Here is a 21,203-nt window from a genome sequence, read left to right as displayed (position 1 = left end):
ATTCCCTCACCAAATCGTTCAGTACTTCCTGTATGACTGGAACACAAACTCCGTCACTGACACTAAACTGAAATACGGCCGAACGGGTAGTGATTGGGCTCACGACCGGCAGCGCTGTCACTAAATAAACCAGACTCCGCTGTTAAATATTAAGACTTAACGGAGGATCTTGCTGAATGTTGGAGTTTAACGCACGTACTTTGTCCAAAGCACTTTATAAATGTGCACTTTAAAAAGTGCTATGTAAATGAAAACATTATGGTTGGCCCTCGAGGTGCATTAAAATGCACTCTTGGTGGTTATAAAGAAAAATGAAGTCTTTATAAATTGAGGATAGAGACGCCGCACACCCCAACACTGCAAATGTCCACAGTGGAAAGAGAACGTGGATGGAATGTGGCCAGAATGACGGTGGGGTTTATGCTCAACTTACCCGCGGGGTTGGCTCTGCTGTTGACTGCTGACTCACATCCCACTGAGGTTATAGCAACAATAGATCTCCATTTCTTTGTAATGAGTGCTAGAGGCATAGAGACAAGTGGAGGACATGAGTCAAATGACCCACTCTGGTATAAACTTCACTTTAAACTACTGCCCACTATTACATTTGGTTTCAACAGCATTTAGTGAAGGTGAACACTTCATTCCTGCAGCTGAAGTCGTATATATAGTATCTCCTGTGAAATAGCATACCATATTATTTTAGGTTCTGCTGTCTGACTGTTACCTTCAAAGAGGGGAAACCAATAACAGAGATGATGAAGTCCTTCATGGCTTCTGCATCTTCTAATATCTCAACTCAACAAAATAGGATTGATTGACTGATTGGCTATTGTTGTTTACAAGGTCGGTAATAAACCAAAGTCAGTTAACATGTCTATTTATGAGAGAAAGTCTTGTTTGGTTAATCTATTGTCCTCATAGTGGAAAATAATCCTATTGTGAGTCCTTGACACTGAAAGGTACAGAAAAAATCATTATTATTATTTTGAGCATTTTACTTCTATATCAGGTTACATGTTTACTTTTGAACAACTTTTGCAATCCAAATAGAGGAGGAAGGAAAGTAGAATAGTTTATTGTCATCAGTTATACCTTCATTTCTTTTATATTTGCTGATGTTTTGCAAGCAATTTGGCTCAACTCGACATTTCAACCATTGTCAAGTGAAAGCGGGGGGTAAAAAATCATCCTTCTGCTGCTGTTCACTGGAATTTGATTCTTGTGCAAGAGTAAAACAGCTTCTCAAGGAAAGTGTGTTCTCAATGTTGAAAATGACGTCCATGAACTCTCTCTTCGCCTCTTCTCACCCCTCATCTCTCTCTCTTCTTTACGTGTGTCTGTGTGCAGCCATAAAGCTTAACTAACTGCCAAATGATGCCCCCCACCTCCCCCCTCCTTTCCCGTCGTCTCTGCAGGATAAGCTGAGAGGTTATTTTAGTGCTATATGGCTCATCAGTAACTGCAACTCTTCCATATGTGCTGAGGAGAAGACGGCAGCTTAACTCTCTCTGCCTGCATCTTTTGTGTATTAAATGCAATGTAATAAATCCGGATAACTCAAAACGATGTGATGAGGAATGCAACACTAACCTATAGAAATGAGGAGAGGATAAAAAAAACGGAGGTAAAGTGGTGGTTGGGTTGAAGGGAACAGAATAATGATGTGGAGTAAGAAGTGAAAGTGAATCAGTGAGGAGCACGAGTTCAGAGATCTGCTAACATAGAAAATGAAGACCCAAGAAAAACATGGCACAGTAAAGTCGGTCTAGCTGCAGCAAAAACACATTACAGCAGTGCTGTGTCGGGTGTTGAGTGTAAGGCAGAGGTCTCAAACTCGCAGCCCGTGGGCCACATGCAGCCACCCAATAGATTTCATGCAGCCCACTACTTAATATCCAATTATGTGAGTTATTCCTGTATGTTTTTTAAATTTTATAGATTCAATTTGCATCCCAAATTCATTTTGACACGATCATGTTAAAGGAATTCTGTCATATATCCACAAATGTCTTTACATTTGTGGATATATGACAGAATTCCTTTATCATGATTGCTTTTTCCTAAAACCACTGGCAACAAACTAAACAAACCATTTTAAAGGTTTATTTAAAAACAAGCACAAAAATAAAAAAGAGAACATTTCTGACCTAAAGAGATGTTTGATACAACCAAAATGCTGACGTTGCATATTTTCTTAGGTTGTACCTCCAAACAAGCGACAGAATATCTCAGATCTGAATCCACAACATTAGCCACATGAGTGGGTGCCACTCCCACAAGGTAACAAAATGGCACACATGGTAACACACCACAAAAGACAAACTCAGGTTTGTGCTTAAACACAAGACACACAAAGTGGAGTGAAACAGCCACAAACCAAAGTTGCTACCACAGCAACACACAGTTACTGATATGCAACAAAAGCCACTAAACGTACACACTAAACACACTTAGTTCACCTCATGGATGTTCAGATCTGGACCAAGCCAGGACAAGTCCCCAATTGTTCCAAACAAAATATAAAAAAAACCTGACTGCAACAAGAATAATTCCAATCAGACCAATCAGCTCCAAAGATCCACCTATAGGTCCTAGACTCTCACACAAGTCATTCAGTCACACTCACAGACACACACACACACAGGGAAAAGAAACACTAGACTACATCAGGTCATTTGGATTTGAGAGCCCTGGTGTACAGTGTGACCCTCTTGTTGCCGGTTGACCAAAGACAATGACAATTCTCCCATTCACCGAATCTAAATTAAATGCAATGTCTCAGCTTGGGGTCAGCCATCCAAAGCAATGGACATTGCACAAAAGAGGTGAAGAAGAGAGAGTGGAGACGAATGTCAGGGGTGAAACAATGAAAGGGAAGGTCTACAAGACACTAGTGACACCTGCTATAATGTATGGCTTGGTGGGCCTGTCTAAAACACATGAGGTGGCAGAGCTGAAGATACTGAGATTTTCTGAGGATGGACAGGATTAGATATGAGCATATTCCAGGAACAGCTCAGGTTGAACAGTTTGCCAAGGTTGAGATGGTCTGGTCACGTGCTGAGGAGGGATAGTGATTATATTGGGCAAAGGATGTTGTCCAAATATAGAAGTGCCAGGCAGGAGGAAAAGAGGAAGACGACAGAGGAGGATGGAGACAGAAGAGGACACAAGGGATAGGACAAGATGGAGGTAGACAATGCTCACGTTGTTATTCTCATCTTTGTGATATGGGTTTTTATTAAATCATTACTAAGATCACATATCTGTCTGTTAATTATGACATTTTCCAGTTTATTTAAGTATTTAGTCCATATTAACAGAAGTAAAAACTGGACTTATGTTACACATTTTGCCAACTTGTATATTTAGATTATCTGTAACATTTCCAACAATAATAATAATAATACAATAATAGTGTCCTGTAATTCTGCTGTCCTCCAGGACACATATCATGCAAGAAGTCAGTTTTAAACACCTATAATAGATAGTTATTTTTTAACTATAAAAATAAAAACTCTTCAACGTTTTTCAGACAAAGGACCCCCTATTATATTAAACTGGGCCTCGTGCCATGTACTGTATATAAGCACCTTGTTATTGTGCATTCAATACTAAGCTATTAAATAATACACAGGTTGATATATTCATGTTTTTATTTGAAACATGTGTAACATACCCTATTAACAAACTCTGTCAATTGCATGATAATCATGCGTACAGGCTATTCAAATTGAATATGATAAACACCTGGTAATTTGCTTTTAATGACAAAGAACTAAAACAATGAGTAAAACAACAGCACAACCATGATTCCACATTCATGCCAGTAGCCTCAGCTGTGAGGATGTACTCACACGCACACACACACACACGAGCAGGTGCTTTCAAATGTTCATTAAAAACTAAAATTATATAAGTAGTTATAGTATTTATGTCCGCCAACCACATCTGGCGTGGCTCAGTAACACCACAGAGCCACCCAGTCTCAACCTCAGTGCTCGAGGAACAATGAAAGAGTTCACACAAGACGACAGGATGACAAAAAAAAAAAAAAAAAAAACTAAAAGAGTGGATATATTTCCAGTAGTGCAGCTATAAGTGTAGAGCCTGGCAGAAAGTCTGAGTGGCACGGTTGACAATAGAGAAATTAGCTGCGCTGCAGAAGAGCAGAGATCAGCAGTTTGAAAAGGTTGACAGGGAACAGAGAGTCAATGAGCTCGAGAGGAGCGGAGCCTGCAGACGCAGTTTGGCTTTTATTTCCCCACCACTTGATAAATTGGTCGTAGAGGCCTGGCAGAAACCCGGCGCACTGATTCTAATGATATTCTTATCTGAGTGCACGCTTTTTCTCTGCGTGTGGCAGAGGAGAAGAATCAGTATGAAAGGCCATAATAACAGGAAACAGAGTTGTTGTCCCTTCCTTAAAGGCTCTACAGTGGAAAATGAAAAGGGCACCGACTGTGTGCCACTAGTACACAGTCAAAGTACAAGTATCTAAAGGGGATAAAGGGGGCGGTGAAGTGGTTAGCACTGCTACCTTTGACGCATTTGAATTTCATTTAAATCACTCCTCAAAAATGATTGCCTTTAATGTTGAATGGTAATTTATTTGTATTTATTTGTTTATTTGTTGTCTTTTTTCCTTTTAAATAATTATTTTGCTTTTGATGTAAAGCGACTTTGAGTTCATGAAAAGAGCTATGTCGTATTATTCTTATTCTTATGATACATACAACACAGAGAAGAGAAAAATAAAGTGTTTGTTTGAATGCTAGATAAAAAGGACAATGGACTGCATGCATTATGGTTTGTAGGCTATTCACTATTGATTAACAATAACATATAGCAATGATGTGACGTACAGAGATGCTGATGCTATTGTATTTCTGTTATTGTTACTGCACAGACCAGGTCAGAAAATCATACATTATTATCAGTGCAAACCTCTGTTAGTTAACAATCAGGTGCCGCTCTTCAAGCTGCACTTCAAAGGACTCTGGTGGCCTTTGAAGCCACGGCATATTAGTACCTCACAGCACCAGAGAGAGAGAATTTCCCATTACAGTACAGGACAATGACCACATGGTTTACTGTCATACATGTCTACGACCTATACAAATACAATATAAACAAGTAAAACTTATAAATATGTCTTCATACGGGAGCCTCAACTTTTCACACGGCCGTCCTCTAGGTGTCAAACGGTTTACGCCATTTTGTCTCGATGGGGGTCACGGTTGGTTTGCGAGGAGTTGGTTCATCTACCGCCTTTGTGGTAAGTTTGTGGACGTTTCACTTGTTTATATTGATTCTTTAGTGGAATGAGTAGTATTTTTGTGGAATAAACTGTCAAAAATGTAAGTACACAAAGTAATATTTTGGTGTAAATAACCTTAAAGAATCTAGACAACGCACTATCCAAACAACTGTAAAATGAAAAGCGTACATTATAGAGCTGAACTGTGTTTTTTGCTGAATACAGAGTGAAAAATGGCTGATAAAATGTAGTTTTAAATGGGGGATTTGTGAGTTTTTGTCTAGGAGTGAGAGAGGCAGTTTGTATTGTGGTCTATGGAGAAGCTGGATGGTTCTCCTCTCACTCAGAGAGTCACAACTCAAGTTCTGTACGTCACTGAGCGTCAGTAGTCACATGATATGAAACTTAACAAACGTGTCTATAGTCTGGTAGAAAAACATGTATGAAGAGAGAAATGTTTTAATCAGTCAAACAACCACTCCCCACTCTGGCTCATGCCATACACACTAATGCTAACTTCTGAAAAAGTCAAAAAACTTGATAAAGTGTGATTATGGTATTGAAAAGTTGAATACACTGAATAATCTTGAAAGGTTTGTGAAATAACTGAAAACATCCTATAGTGTCCTAATTGAGCTGAACGTGTTGCAGTTTGGATATCTTAAAATCTGCAGGAGTTACATTTCAATAAAGGGTGGAAAAATAATAATAAAAAGAGGAATAACGAATTCATAGAATAATACTAGTGGAATTGGTGCTTGCACAGCAATCCAAAGTAAATAGGGAACATTTTTGTGCTGCAGTAGCAACAGTGTTAACATTCAAACAACCCTCTGCTGTGTTGTTGTATCATCTTCAGCTGGAAATAATACTTTTCTGTATCGTTCCTTGGGGGCGATTTACTAAATATTCAGTACAAAGGCTTAGATGACCTTCCCTCGAGGACCTGCCTTGTCCTTTTGGGGTAATGGCAGCATTGTTCCCATTACTGCTGATACCAACGAGACACGTCGCCCTGAGCTTAGCTGCTTTCCAAGTGCACATAGCTGATGCATTTTGTGCAACTTGTGCATTTTGAGCGGAGCGTTTTGTTCCCTCAGAAGCTGTGAGTCAGTTTTTTTTTTTCTTAAATCATTAAAAATACTTTATTCATTAACAGTTAAGCAGGAGCTTCTGGGAAATAATCATTTGAGTCAGTGAAACTGGAGAAACGTATCAAATCAGCCTGTTTCCTGTTTTTCCATTTGGGCTCACCATGCAAGAAAAGGTTCGAACGTCTTTCCTTTGTGCTTACAATAATTCATGATGCAGACTCCCTATTGAAGGATACTTGAATGTAAAAAGACTTAACTGCTGCTTGTGTTTGCACTGACCATAACTGTCATGAACTCCTAAGAGGGAAGACAAAAATAATCACTTCAAAACTTGACATTTTCCAAACTGTTACTTTGACAGATACATAATGAAGGTGCAGTTTAATTATTGCACCAGCTTTTATATTTAGCCTCCAAGGTCTGTTAAATGTCTAGTTTTGACGGTGACTTGCCAAAACCTCTACAACCCAATATGAACTTTTCACACATTGTTTAGGCCCTCAACGTAGGCCATGATTTCACAACTTTTCATCTGTAATATCATTTAACCTCTGAGTATCAAGCCTGAAAGGAAGTTATTACAATGCACCAAGTAATTTTTGCGTTCCACGATCAAGCATCCAAATTTGATACACTGCTGCCATCTAGTGTACATTTCCATCATCTACAAATAAAGCAAAGAAATTACATTAATCATGCACATGTTTAGAGAATGAAATACTTATTTATTACTACTAGATACACAATCCCTCAGACTGATAACCTCACAATCAACTCTGTTAGAACACAGATATTTAACAGTGATTTCTTTTTCCAGAAGTGAAATATTTATTTCAAGCTTCCAAATGTTCTACAGTTTAAAAAAATTACCAGCATGAATCATTCACCTCTTTGTCCCCATCATCTGTCGCATTCTTCTCCAACTTACGCTAATTTACACATCAAAAGGTAAAAATGTATCAAAATCTAAAAAAAAGTTATATGCAGAAAACAAGGCAACCGAGCACTGCACTGTTGAATACTTCTTTTAAACAGACACTTATTTTAACAACATACAGTACAGTGGCATTCTGGTTTAACACTGATGTAGGAACAGTGGCAGGTGTGTTAAATATGAGTAGAACATGACAGAAATTATTAAAGATGTACATAATAAGGTGAAAACAAAAATGATACAAAGATTTCTAGAAATTCACCGTTTAAAGCTTTTTCCTAAATTAAGTTTAAGAGAGTGGATATTCTGACGTGGATTTGAGTGACAACATTATTCACTGATTCTCCAATAGTAAGACATGACATTAAAAGCTTTTACAGGTCTATGAGACACGGCCACAATTTTCTTATTGCCACTTCCACTATGTGGCTTGAGTTAAATAAATAGTTACATTTGAATGTAAAAGGCATGTGTTAAAAATGGAAGAAAGACAATGTCTCCATAAAATTACAGGTTGCCAGTAAGGGCCGAGTCCATGAGGTCATCATCTTCGTTTCTCATATACATTGGACTGGGCCGGGATGGACGCTCTGAACCCAACATGGACAAAGAGGAATCTGAAGCGGAGATGGGCGAGCGCGACCAACTGTCTGGTTTTATTGGATGTGAGGACGGCCCCATGGGCATTGATGATTTTTTTTTCTCTTTGTCCCTGTCCCGTTCTCTGTCTCTGTCCCGCTCCCTTTCTTTCTGCTTCTTCTTCTCCTTTTTGTGTTTTTTGTGCTTCTCCCCTGAACTGAGGGGTATGGAGCTCATATAGTCCTGCGGGGGAAGCGGGCGCATGGTCTGGTCATCATCTGAGCTGGGGCTGTTCTGATGGGACTTCTCAGCTACTGAGCTGCTCCCTGACTCACTCTCACTGTCGTGATTGAGTGGGGTGTAACCTGGTGAGCGGCTATGGCTCGGGGAGGAGCGGTCATGTTTGGGAGTAGAGCCACTGAAGAGGGGTGATGCTTTGAGGCTAGAAATTTGGGGACGCATGGAGTCCCCAGATCCCTCCCCTGATTTTTGCAGCACTTTGGCCTTGATGCTTGGTGAACCACCATCAGGTTTACTGATGATAATTTTGGCCAGACCTGTTGTGCCAACCCCTCCTGTTTTTGTGTCCATCAGTTTTTTATCGCTGCTGTTTCCCCCAGAAACAGACACTTTTGCTTTTGCTTCTTTATCAGATTTTTCGCGCTTATACTCCATACTTTGGGAGGACGAGCCATGTTTGGATGGTACCATGCTTGTAGGTCCGCTGGTGGGAATGTTTCCAGGGCCACCACCTGGAGTGGATCCCGAACCAGGTCCCCCAACTGGTGGCCCAATCTCACATCCATCCTCCCCCACTCCTCCTCCACCTACACTCTTCAGTTTGTCTATGACTGCTGTAAGAGAGGGTTTCTTGTTTCTGCTAGGAGACTTGCCTTTGGCATTGGGGTTATTTGAATTGTTCTGACAAGACCCACTACTTCCACCTCCGCTTCCACTTCCTCCACCTCCTCCCCCTCCACCACTGCCTCCACTTCCTCCTCCAGGCCCTCCTCCCCCTCCACCACTCCCATACTGAGACTGAGAACCTGCTGAGAAACCCATGGAACCAGATGAAGAGGAGGAGCCAGAGGATGAGGAGGAACCAGAAGAAGAGCTCCCACCCATGGGCTTCTGCGAGCTCATGCCTCCACCAGAAGAAGACTTGGAACCTCCAGAGCTGCTACCTCCTGAGCCCATTGGAGACTTAGCCTTGGAAGTAGGTGGTGTTCCTGGAACTTGGGACTGCTGCATTTTCATAGGGGAGGACAATTTGTCACTAGAACCACTAGAGCGGGAATGAGAAGGGGAGATATTGGGCTTTATGTTGGGATTCATAAGGGACCCAGAAGGCTTTCCCCCCTGGGGTTTAGTTTTATTACCACTGCCAATTCCACCTCCACTACCTCCAGGCCCAGACAGCCCATGTTTAGTGATTGGAGAAGATCCTGGTTTGCCAACACCCATTCCTTGGGAGGAGCCTTTAGACTGTGATGGCCCACCTCCAACCCCTACTCCAGCACTTCCTGGTTTAGAGCTGTTACCTTGTGTTATTGAGCCTTCTTTGGACTTAATCTTTCCTGAAGAAGATGAGTGAGAATGATGGCTTTTGCTGCTGCTGGTTCCCCCTGCTCCTCCTGTGCTGCTTGTGGACAAGCTGCTGGACGTGTATCCACTATGGGATGAACTCTTACCCCCAGTTATGGTCCCCTTTTGGATCTGAATTGTGATTTTAGGAACTTTGGGTGGCGTAGCACCGCCGGGAGGAGTTTGTGAACGACCTGAACTACCAGGAGATTTGGAGCCTCCTCCACTCATACTTCCCCCAGAGCCTGACCCACCACTAGGGGGTGTGTATGGCCGACCACCAGAGCTGTGAGAGGGTGATTTTCCATCAGGGTCCAACTTTTTGCGTTTGGGAGGCTTATCTTTAGACTTTCCCTCACTGGATGGGGTCCTGCTACGTTTGACCTGTTTTCCTTCTGAGGAATTGCTTCCCATTCCAATACCAGAGCTACTCCCTCCGCTTCCCCCAATATCATCCTTTGGCCGCATAAGTCCCTGTTGTTGTTTAAGTTTGGGTTCTGCACTTTTAAAGTCACCACATGGTGCTCCAAGGCCCATCATGAGGGGACTCTGAGAACCTGCACCATGTGTGTCTCCTAAATCGGGGGCTTGCCCCAGAAGTGGTTTACCACCACCACTGTTGCCTCCAAATGCTATTCCCATATCAAAAGGGTCCTTCATTGAGGGCTCTGGGGTTCCCTGACCATGTGGAGTAGGATTCTGAGGTGTTCCTGCTGGAGTATTTTGCTGGCTGCCTGCACCAAAACCTTTGACCAAGTCCATGTCTCCATCTGCACTTGGAGAGCTGTCATCAAAGTAATTTGGGGGGAATCCATGGCCTGAGGTGAGGAGATCAGGGTTAAAGTCAGTAGCATCAGGGAAGAAGTTGGTGGAAGAGGAATCGCTGGTGGGAGTGGCAGCAGTTGCAGCAGCTTCTGCAATCAGATCAGCAGCATCTGTGAAAGGAATCTCATTGCTGTTGGTATTGAAAATGTCTGAGTCAAACACTGTGCTGCCCTGACCCGAACTCGAGGAATCACGAATGGGAGTACCAAGGGGGCCTCCATCCTCCCCACCATTACCCATAGGGTGCTGCCCATGACTGCCACCACTGCTTTTGCCTGTCTGCTCAGGTAAATCTGACAAGATTTCTGTGATATCAGGTCCAATGCTATCAGAGCTAGACAGGCGAGCTATTCGAGGAGGCATGGTACACGGTGGCTGCTGTTGCTGAGACTGTACATGAGACTGGGAATAAGGCATGCCAGGACCAGAGGGCGGTGTTCCACATTGGCTGGGTGCCGGGGTGATGCTATGGGGTGTGTCTAGCCCATCACCAGTCAGGTTAACATCAAAGATAGAATTTTGAGAAGCATCCACATCCATAGAAAGGAGCTCACGATGGAAATCATCCTCATGTGTGGCTGGATGGTGCTGGTGATGCTGCTGCATGGAAGATCCTTGTTGTGATTTTATGCCTAATGTACCACCTACAGCAGTTCCAGGCAGAACAGCACCCTTTTCTGTTGACCGTGGACGCTTTTTCTTCCCCTTTGTGCTGGCTCCAGGACAGGTTCCACTCATCCCCTCTGTCCGTGGAGAGCCAGATGAAGAATTCTGCCTCTCTAAAGGACTAGAACCATACAGTGTAGCAAAATCTTGGGTGGGGTTGTCTTTCAACAAGTTCATCAACATTGGGTGATTCTTAGTATTGCTAGCAGGGGAGGATGTTGGTGGTGGAGTTTGATGTGGTGGAGGTGCATTTTGGGAACTGGGACTAGAACCCACATTTCCAGTTATCTGTAAGAGACTTGTCAATATTGGATTCTGGACGACTTTGTTAAAGTCTTCTGAATGTCCCTGGCCTTGCTGTTGTTGCTGTGGCAACTGTTGCTGGCCAGCCACCCCTCCTTGGGAAAGGCAATCTCCTCCTTGGCCTTGCCTCTCTGTTTGGGATTTTCCAAATAAAATATTTGGATTTGTAAAATTCGGTCCCCCAGGTGGTCCTCCGGTTGGTGTATTGCCCCCTGTGAGCCCAGGCAGTTCCATTGGATTTGTTCCATCACCTGCTGCCATATTGTAGTTTGGACTACTGGATGGTGGCAAGTTATTTTTCACCATGGTAGCCACTGTTTGTGCAATCAGTGAGAGGGCTGGAGTGTCTGCCTGGATGGTCTCTGCTTTTCTTCGAATGGCCCGCATTGTTACAGGGATGGACATGCATCTAAGGAAGGGGGAAACAATTTCCAAGATTACTATAGGAAAACTTAATATCCACATTCATAAACTCCAAAGCAAATAACAAACTCACCTCTGGACCACTTTAGTGATGAAGTCATCAGTGCAGATTAGGGCATCTGACTGTCCTTTATATAGTTTGCAGGATACCTGTCTGGAGTCGATCACCTCCATCACCACTAACAGTCAAGTGGGAAAAACAATGTTTACTCAGACTGTCATTAAACTTGCATATTACATTTGTTTAAATAGATCTACATATGATGGATGACTGTATTTTACTGATTGTAAGAGTGAGAGCTCACCACAGACTAATGATTCATTGACTGGATGCTGGAAAGACACACTGAAACTTGAGTCAGTGAGAGGACATACTTCAAATTGCAAAAGGCCAGCACTGTCTGTGGGAACAACAGCAACAATGAAAAGTCAATACATTTAACACAAGAAAAACAGTACATGCTGTCAGATGAAAATACAGTAGATTTAAAGGGCAGACACTCACCTTCTTTGACAGACGTTCGTTTTACACAGCTGCCAACCAAAATGTTATATGCTGCCTGATGTCGGATGATATCCAACAAGAGTGGCACTTGTGCTGGATGGCGAAAGGGGATCTTAGACACCAGCACTCCTTGGAGAGAATGACCATCTTGTACTGGGGCATCGCCATTTAAGAAATAACAGTGCTGCTGATCTGGCAACACCTGTGAAAAGACAGAAACAAACATTTTCTTAGACCAACATGAATAAAAATCTGAAATTTAGTTTTGGGTGTACATATACAGTTAAAACATATTCAATGATTCTCTACTCTCTATTTGATTTCAAATTACAGCTCCTAAATGTAACTGGATCGAGCATAATCTAAACCCATTAATATATGTGTAGACTGTACACAAATGAATCATATATCTATATCTATTGAGTTTTTGTTTTCCAAACATCAAGACTGGACTTTAGGGACTGGAGTAAATTAGGGGTTTTACATTGCGAATCTAACGACCAAAAAGTACATAATCATCATGTATAGCATCTGCTCACAGAGTAGAAGTGCGTGTTGTGGGATGGTGGCGATGTGGAGGTGCCCTCCTCCAGGAGCTGGCTCTGGACAATTAACTGGTAAAGGGGTGAGAGGCTGGGAGAGGTCTCAAACACTGGGATAGCTGAAAGAAAAAGAGACAAAGTCTAAACTCTCAAATAAAAACATCACAAACAGTTGACTTGAGTATGGATAAAGTTTACAGTGTTATGAGGTATACTCACAAGTAGCATTTCCCATCCTCTGAATAAAGGAGAGTGAGAAAGGCATGGGGCGGTTCATCTTGAGGAAAAAACAGGCTGGCAGATCCACACAGTTGGAATTGGTCACAGTGGAAAATGAAGGTGTCCTGAAATTGATAAAATCATCAGTTGTGTATCTCTTGTGTCTCTCTTTAATGGAACAGTAAAATAGCTTTGAGCTACAATTTATTTTACCCCTTGTTGTCCACTGGGTGAGATCCAGTGATGAGTGGAGCAATTGGGAGCTTGTAGACGGCGGCGGTTCCCTCGATTGATACAGACACCCCGACACCCAGAGAGCGCGGAACTGCAAAAAATGTCAACAAAAGAGGTCACGTATGGATGACTACAACCCTTTAGCCTATGTCTTGCTGCCAATATACCAGTATATTCTGTTGCTCATTACGCCTGTGGCACTTACCATTGCCGTCTGTTAAGTTAAGATGCGAGCCTGTCCCTTCTTCAAATATATCATAGGGAGACACATAACACTGAAGAGTAACAAGATGGCCACCACTCCTGGCTGTCAGCAAGCCCACGCTGCCATGAAGAATAGTCTCCACTGTATTTGCATTGGTTGCTAACCTAAAAAAAAAAAAAAGAACATAAAGAGATTGGCAATTTACTCCTTATTGTGACTTTATAAGTTTATAATGAACACCCCTGGGTAGTTTATAATATGTTAATATTAAGTAAACACCTATTTTACCCACAAGAGGGTAAACTAGTAAAAGTTGCACACAAACAGAATTTATTTTCTAATTGCACTACCTATGGTGATATGACTTTTTTAAAAACAATCTTGTAAATGTGTGTCTTCCCATTTTGTTGATGTTCGGTAGCAAACCAGTTTTGGCCCTTGAGACCAATAACATTAATCACATCCTGACACATTAGTTCCCCTAGCCCTAGTGGTTAAAAGACACTAAGGATAATATATGTATGAGACAAGACACTTAAGGGACTTACCTAAACATGTGCATCATCTTGGTGAGATCAAGCTCCAAAGACTGCAGTGCTATATACATCTTGGTTTTCATCTTACTGAAATGCAGAAGGAAAAACACATTTAATTACTTACAACTGACACAAAATACAATAATCAAGAGGAGAATTAATCATCCTCAATCAGGCCTTATGGGAATTAGTGAGGAAAAGTGAAAAAAGCGGTTCATGACACAAAAGTTAAAGGGAATAATTATTTAATCAGTTTTTCCATTTACAGACTTGATCAGTGCAACATAACAGTCAATCTATCATCCTTATGACATTCAGGTCCACTTACTTGTCCCCAGGGAGCTTGTAAAGGTCAACCAGTCCTTTCAGATGTTTGGAAAACTCTTCAAAGTTCTTCTCCCTGTTCACATGCAAATGTGGGAGTGGTTAAGACACAAATGTCTCATGTGTATCAGCATCAGTCGACAAAACACGGGAAAATGAATTTCCTACTCACCTTAGATGTTGAATCAGCTCTGGACAACTCTGTAGCCAAAAAACGAAGGAAACAAATGAAAGAAAAGAATGATATGATACACTGGAATGTCCTATCAACAGTTGCATGAGTGGAAATAGCTTACACAAAGAAACCTATTTGTGTCTCATCACAGAGAATCAAAATAATTTCTTACCGTGGGGTTTTCTCCCTGATGAGCCACCTTGACGTCCACTAGCTGGCCACTGGAGTCAAGTTGCACTTCCACGTAAAACATGTCTGATGTGATGTAGCACTCTGTGCCTGATGGGCTGAGGTGAGAGCCAAGCCTACAGAGATGAGAAGAAAAAGATAGACGGAAAGAAAATGCATTACTTTTCCATCCTAGTGCACGAACACCTCTTCACCCGTTTCACTTCAGGCCATTTAAAAAGGCCTTTACTGTATTGGACAGGCATTCTAAAGTGTCCTATGGAATTAGCTTTTTTTTTTAAATGTTAAAAGGATTAACATTTAAATAAAAAACAACCTTCAATGTTTTATTGGTGAAGTAGTCAGCCAATCAGTGACCTTATTCTCAGCTAAATTTAGAAAAAAAATAATTGTGTGTGTGACCAACTTTCATCTTTCCCTTTTTCCTGTACTAAGTGTGACCATCTAAATTGCCCCTAGACCTGGTGAGTGGACGAGAAAACATGAGCAAAAAGGGGGAAAAAAACTCACATGTTTTGTCGAGCAATGGATTCTAGGCGATCAGTCATGGAAGGCAGAGATGAGACTGGAAAAACAAAAAAAAAAGAAAAGAATGGTAAATTTCAACATCACATAAGAAAACATGTAATTAAACTGCTGCTTAGAGTTCACAGAGAACAAACCTACATGTAGGACTGATGAAACATTTATAAGTTGACCTCCAAACTACAGGTTAGTGCCATTTTTCATTAACATTAAATAAAACGTTTAAAAATGCAAGAGGCATGGATGCTAGAAAAACAGGTGATTGTTAAGTTTCATCCCCAGGGTGTGAGATGCCAATGATTTGGGATGAAGGCTTCCTGCTCTAAGCCTCTAAGATTTCTTTATTTACACTGGTTTTGGTGGAATAATTGTGCAGCAACTCAAAAACCATGTTTACAAATAGTTATTATCCCCTTCCTACTGTTGAAAAGTACCATGCTCTAAAAGAAAAAAATAACAACTGCCCAGTGTTTCTGTCCTCCGAGTTGGCAGTCTCACCTTTCAACGCTCTCTGCAGGGTCTCCAGACAGGTGAGCAGGAGCTGGTGACCTGCGGCATTCATCGCACCACGTTTCTCCTAGGACACATAAGTGTAACAAAAAAAGAGAAGACAAGTGAAGAAAAAGAGGTTTAGAAAGAATGAAAGTGCTTCATCAACAAGATTTGACGTCCAAGTTTGTTTTTCAATTTCTTAGTCAGCATGAAAAGGTCACACGTTTAAATGTCATTTCTATAGCTTCCATGGCCCAGAAGGCAAGTTATGCATTTAAAAACAATGCTGTGCAATGCAGTGATTAATTGCTGTAAATTTATATTAAATTAGGTAACCATGAATCTCTCAGGGACTGTATGGCTCCGTGGCTAGTACTGCTGCAATATTATTAATATTACATGTGTGTCTGCAAAGGACTTAAGAAATTGCTACTAAGGATGTTTTTACTCAATGAAAAAGGCCAAACACAGATTAATTATTCTCAGTGCAGGGAATGCGTGTTCTCCCAAAGGTACTGATAAAAAAAACATCTCTTGCTCTTGTTAAACCTACCCAGTTACTGGATTGTCATCCTTTCTAAGAACAAAAGGGTCACTTAAATGGCCGACTCCAGTCCAGATCAGAACCCAGACCTATTTACATAAATCAGTGACAACTGCAACGTTTTGACAGTGCACTTGTCAATTTAAGCAATCTTTCCATATGCCACAAATCAAAAATTTCCTGTTTTTGTTTCAAAGTAAAATCACTTTGCCATTTCAGTTCCCTGAATCAATTCATATTAAACAAGGCTTTTATTGTGAAATATTCGCAGGACTGACAGATGCTCAGCATCACACTGATGAGTCCTGGTATTTTTGCTGGTTAGAGAGCAGTATTTAAAGGTATATTATGGCACTGTTGTAAGCAAACCCCAAGTTAAACAGAGCTTCATCTTTCAAGCGTGACTGAGAAACAAGCATGACAGCTGACACGTTAAGATATTTATATATGTGCATCTGAAGAGATTTATTTATCTTTTTGTTTTGTGTGTTAGGCTTATTTTTTGCCTGACATTAAAAAAGGACATTTTTATGACCCATCCACAAAAGTTTCAAAATATTATTTTATTGAATTTAATTTGATTTGATTCTTGTTTACTACACACAGATGCTGATGCATTTATTTCATTATACAATATATTGGACTTGTGCTTGAGGAAATATTCTCTACTACTGCTGCTGTACATTTTAAATATGACTTTAATGTGTGAGACAATGACTAATTTTAGGGTGGGATTGATAATTTGCTTATCAAATACTGGCTGTTACCAGTTTGATTTTGCAAACCTCCTGATATGTTTTTTTTCCTGCGTTCTGTTACACCATGTGGCTCAGCCATCACAGAAAAATCAAGCCTGGCTGTCAAAACACAACCAGGAAAGACACCCAATCACCAAAGACTACAGCTTCCAGATATTTTGTGAAACTTCAAAATGAAATCTCACCATGGCCTGACGCACAACTTTGCAGGTCTCCTGCCATGGCCGTGAAGCATTGTGTTTGGTATGAAGCTTCTCAAGTAGAGCAGCCATGCGACTCTGCTTCTCTGATTCTGGAAAACCAAAGAAAAATTTCACATCAGAAAGCAGTTCACTTAAAGGTCTTAAACAAAATATCACAAAATCCGTAACTGTGTATGACATTTTCTCTTAAAACAGCTACCAAAATAGCTCTACAAATGATGTAATTAGGCTTTATCAACATAATTGTGACTGTATACCAGTCATTCTTTATAAATATGACTTTTAACACAAAAAAGTGTCACTAACAATAACAAAACACATGTACAATATGTAAGGAGTATACGTTTGTAGGTCTGAGTTATAAATTAATAATAAAAATAATTTTAATCAATATTAATAAATTAAAGCTTTATTAAAGCAACATATATCCATACATGTGTGCACTGTGATACTTTGAGACAGCGCAAATATTAGATATTATAGCGTAGATTTGAGATTTCTTTTCTCTGGTTAACAGGCGTTTATTGTTTTCTGTCCATAAAGCATTTTTAAAGCACAATGAAATGGATTCTTCAGCTTTCAAATGGGAGCAAAAAGCATCATCTTTAACCGTCTAACATTTTATATATACAGTGATATTGATAGCTTTGAAATATTCATTTATTAATTTTCATTCATTCAAGACCAGGGATGAACCGGTTCGATACTAGTCAAAATTACTGGATCAGATATCGGACAGATAAAAGGGCCAAATTGGATACAAATCCTGTATACCTCAGGCTTCACTATGCACAGACTGTAAAAATGTTAACAAAAATATGCAACAGCATTTTTGCTGAGTCGTGTTGTGGGCTGTATATTTCTTCTTTATGGGAAAAGGATATTTGTTACACATTTGAATAAATAGCATAGTCTTTGAAAAAGCATGAAAAGGCAAATGGCTAGCACAAAAGTGTTAACAGCACCATAGTCTTAAATCCCTGTATTGGTAGATAAATACTTGAGTTTATGATCTCAGTATCGGACACAAAAAAATGATAGCTTGCATCACTGTTGTATACAATAATAATACTGTTATACTAAGGCAAAACAGCTGAAAAACCTCACTAATAGGGATGCAATGATGAACCGATTATTAAATGAATCAACTAATTTTTGAATGTGTTTTTATAGCTACAATAACTTTTCTTAATTTTAAGCTTCTTAAAAGTTAATATTTTCTGGTTTCTTTGCTCCATAGATCAAAGAAATCATTAAAACTGAATAATTTTGGTTTGTGGACAAAATAAGAACATTTGAGAACATCATCATATCCAGGTTTGAGAAACACTGATCAACATTTCATGACATTTTATACCTGATTCATCGAGAAAACAATCAACAGATTTATTGATTATGAAAATAATCTTTAGTTACAGCCCAACTCACTATCATCCACTAAACAATCAGTACTCGAGGAGTTAAAACCATATCTCCTTTGTGTTTCAGCAAAAATGTATGCAAATCATGGGAAATACAGTAATAATAGTAATAACATATTTACTAATAACCAAAAAATCTTCAATCAAACGTTGGAGATAATATGGAAAAGAACTGAAATCGTAAATTTCAAGCCGTTTGTCAGTGAAGTTACTTGACAGATCCCCAAATCAGGACCTAGTGTCCGGTCAACAGCGGGCTAATATTTTGTTACCAGAACAAGCTAGCTACTCCATTGATAGAGCATATTAGTTAACATTAGGTAAATAGGCAAGTTGCATTATTTTAATCAACAGAGCAAGTTGCAAACATTGTATACTTGATGTTAAACTTGTGTACCGTCTAATTTTATGTTGGCGTTTCTATAAAGTTGTTGTTAGCGAGTTGCTAACGTTAGCAATTAGCTCACTACAAAGTTCTAGCTACTATGTACCAGCAACAGCACAAGCATATTGCCCGGTGCCATGAATGTGTCTTTCACTGGTAGTCGCAGCGGAGTGTTGGAAATGTCCGCAAACACGTCAACACACTGTGTCAGGAACCAAATACTGTAAACACGTCGATAGCATGTATTAGCATTGATGAGTTAGCTGTTAGCTAGCGTTAGCAACTCAGATCATTTTAATAACAAAGGTGAGAACGTTAAATACAAATGAAATACGGGTCATATTCTTGCCTGTTACATCTTCGGTTTTGGACCGATCACCATGAATCGTGTTCCCTCCAGGCTGAACAGAGACAGTGAGTTCTCTCGCAGGACTGGCGCTCTGCATAGTAGCACCAGACACCGCCGCCATTGTCCCAGTCTATGGTCCCCCAACCCAACCTTTCGGGCTTCCGTACTGTAGTCTGTGTTGTTAATCCAAGTGACAAATGGACTGTTTTGTTGCATAATTGTGTGAAATCACACTTTAGGCTATATTAATTGAGTGTTATGATTCTTGGACTTCAGGATAATATATTTTTTTAGACCAGCAAGCTCAAACTTAAATAACCTGGGGGCCACTGACCATGGAGTCTGGTCAGAAGGGGGCCTTTTTGGAAAAAAACTGTCCAGTAAGGGTAGGAGATATGATAAGTTAAAAATCATAACACCATATTATATTATGATATCACAATAACAATAATTGGGATGTTATTTCATGTTATCTTACACAATTTCTAAATAAAAGTGTCTGTGTTTTTATGGAACAGCATACAGTTCAAAATAAAAAATGTATGCATTAAAAACACACCCATCTCATTATAACTTGATATTAGTACTGCAAATAACAATAATTTTCATGATTGATTAATCTAACGATTATTTGATTTGATTATTATTTCCAAAAAATGTCAGAAAATGTTGGAAAAAAAATTCAAGCCTGGAAATGATGTTTTCAAATGACTTGTTTTGTCCACAAACCAAAATGATTCAGTTTTAATGATTTCTTTGTCATATGGAGCAAAGAACCAGAAAATATTTACATATAAGAAGCTGAAATATTAAAACCAAAAAAAAAAACACTGAAACCGATAAAATAGTTGACAATTAATTTAGTCATTGATGAATTATTGAATAATCGTTGCGACCCTACTTGATAGTCATGGTGGGCTGCATGAAATCAACTGGATAAAATAAGTTGACAGGTTTTGATTAGCAAATTTAGCAAATCCCTGAATATTTATCAAAATATCTGAGGAAGAAACCTACCTTTGTCTCTGTCTCTTTATTCCATCAAAACCAAATCCTCTTGACTGGACTGCAAAATAGAAAAGGCAGTGATCTGTTTCAGACTCCAGGTGGCGTAAGATCACTGTAAGTAAATGATTCATGTTTTGCCGAAAGCAACTGTAACCCCCAAATCCACAGGAAGGTTGAATTAATCATGTCAGTCATTCCAACAAAACCAGAACAATGCAGCAGATTAATGTGGTCATACTTTGTTTCTGACAATATATATATTTATACCCTCACAACTGTAGCAGTCACACAAAGCAGTAGGTAATTAAGCAGTAGACGCAGCCATACAGACACAGCCATACAGACACACATATGTGTACACACACACACACACACACACACACACGCACACCTGAGCCAATTGTACAGCTGAGCCTGTGGCAATGAGTTGCTCTCTGGGGAGGATTTTCACACCAACCATTATGACCTGCCCAAGAGAGGGAGCAGGAGTGTGTGCATGAATACATGTGCATTTGTGCATATGCAAAAATACACTATGTTGATGAACATGGTTGTAAGAATTACACACACACACACACACACAAGATAGCTATAGACAGCAGTAGAGATGGAGGGGGACCAGGTTGGCATCGTCTGAGGCACTACGCAGAACCACAGATAGACATGAGAAAAGAGGGGAGGTGCCGCTATGTAATTGATGTGCCCACCAGGAGCTTTAGCTGGCTGCCTGGCATAGAAGAGGAGGTGGGCACCTCTGCCAAGACAGCAGTCGGAGAAAGGGAAGGGAGGCACGGGCCTTGGGGAGCACAGTAGCAGGCTGAAACCATGCCCATCAATCAGAGGCTAGTTCACCTTGCCATGCCAAGCGGGACCCCCCTCTGTGCCGAGGGAAGGGGTGGCACAGGGAGTGAGGTTGGC

General features: G+C 40.4%; 1 protein-coding gene across 1 annotated transcript; it reads right to left on the bottom strand.

Annotated features, from left to right (window-relative positions):
* Positions 1–7,161: 7,161 nt before the first annotated feature.
* On the bottom strand, positions 7,162–19,399 carry med1 (mediator complex subunit 1). Its single transcript, XM_058620953.1, has 16 exons — positions 19,278–19,399; positions 17,105–17,211; positions 15,624–15,702; positions 15,111–15,165; positions 14,584–14,716; positions 14,409–14,437; positions 14,241–14,312; positions 13,925–13,999; positions 13,377–13,540; positions 13,151–13,262; positions 12,938–13,062; positions 12,716–12,837; positions 12,177–12,378; positions 11,977–12,072; positions 11,745–11,850; positions 7,162–11,657 (listed from the first exon to the last, which is right to left on the bottom strand). Exons 1-16 carry the CDS (start codon positions 19,396–19,398, stop codon positions 7,799–7,801), a joined length of 5,457 nt encoding a protein of 1,818 aa, XP_058476936.1. The 5' UTR covers position 19,399; the 3' UTR covers positions 7,162–7,798.
* Positions 19,400–21,203: the final 1,804 nt, after the last annotated feature.

This window comes from Solea solea, chromosome 21 (genome assembly GCF_958295425.1).
Source record: "Solea solea chromosome 21, fSolSol10.1, whole genome shotgun sequence".
NCBI lineage: Eukaryota > Metazoa > Chordata > Actinopteri > Pleuronectiformes > Soleidae > Solea > Solea solea.
This window is presented reverse-complemented; position numbering and strand designations above follow the sequence as displayed.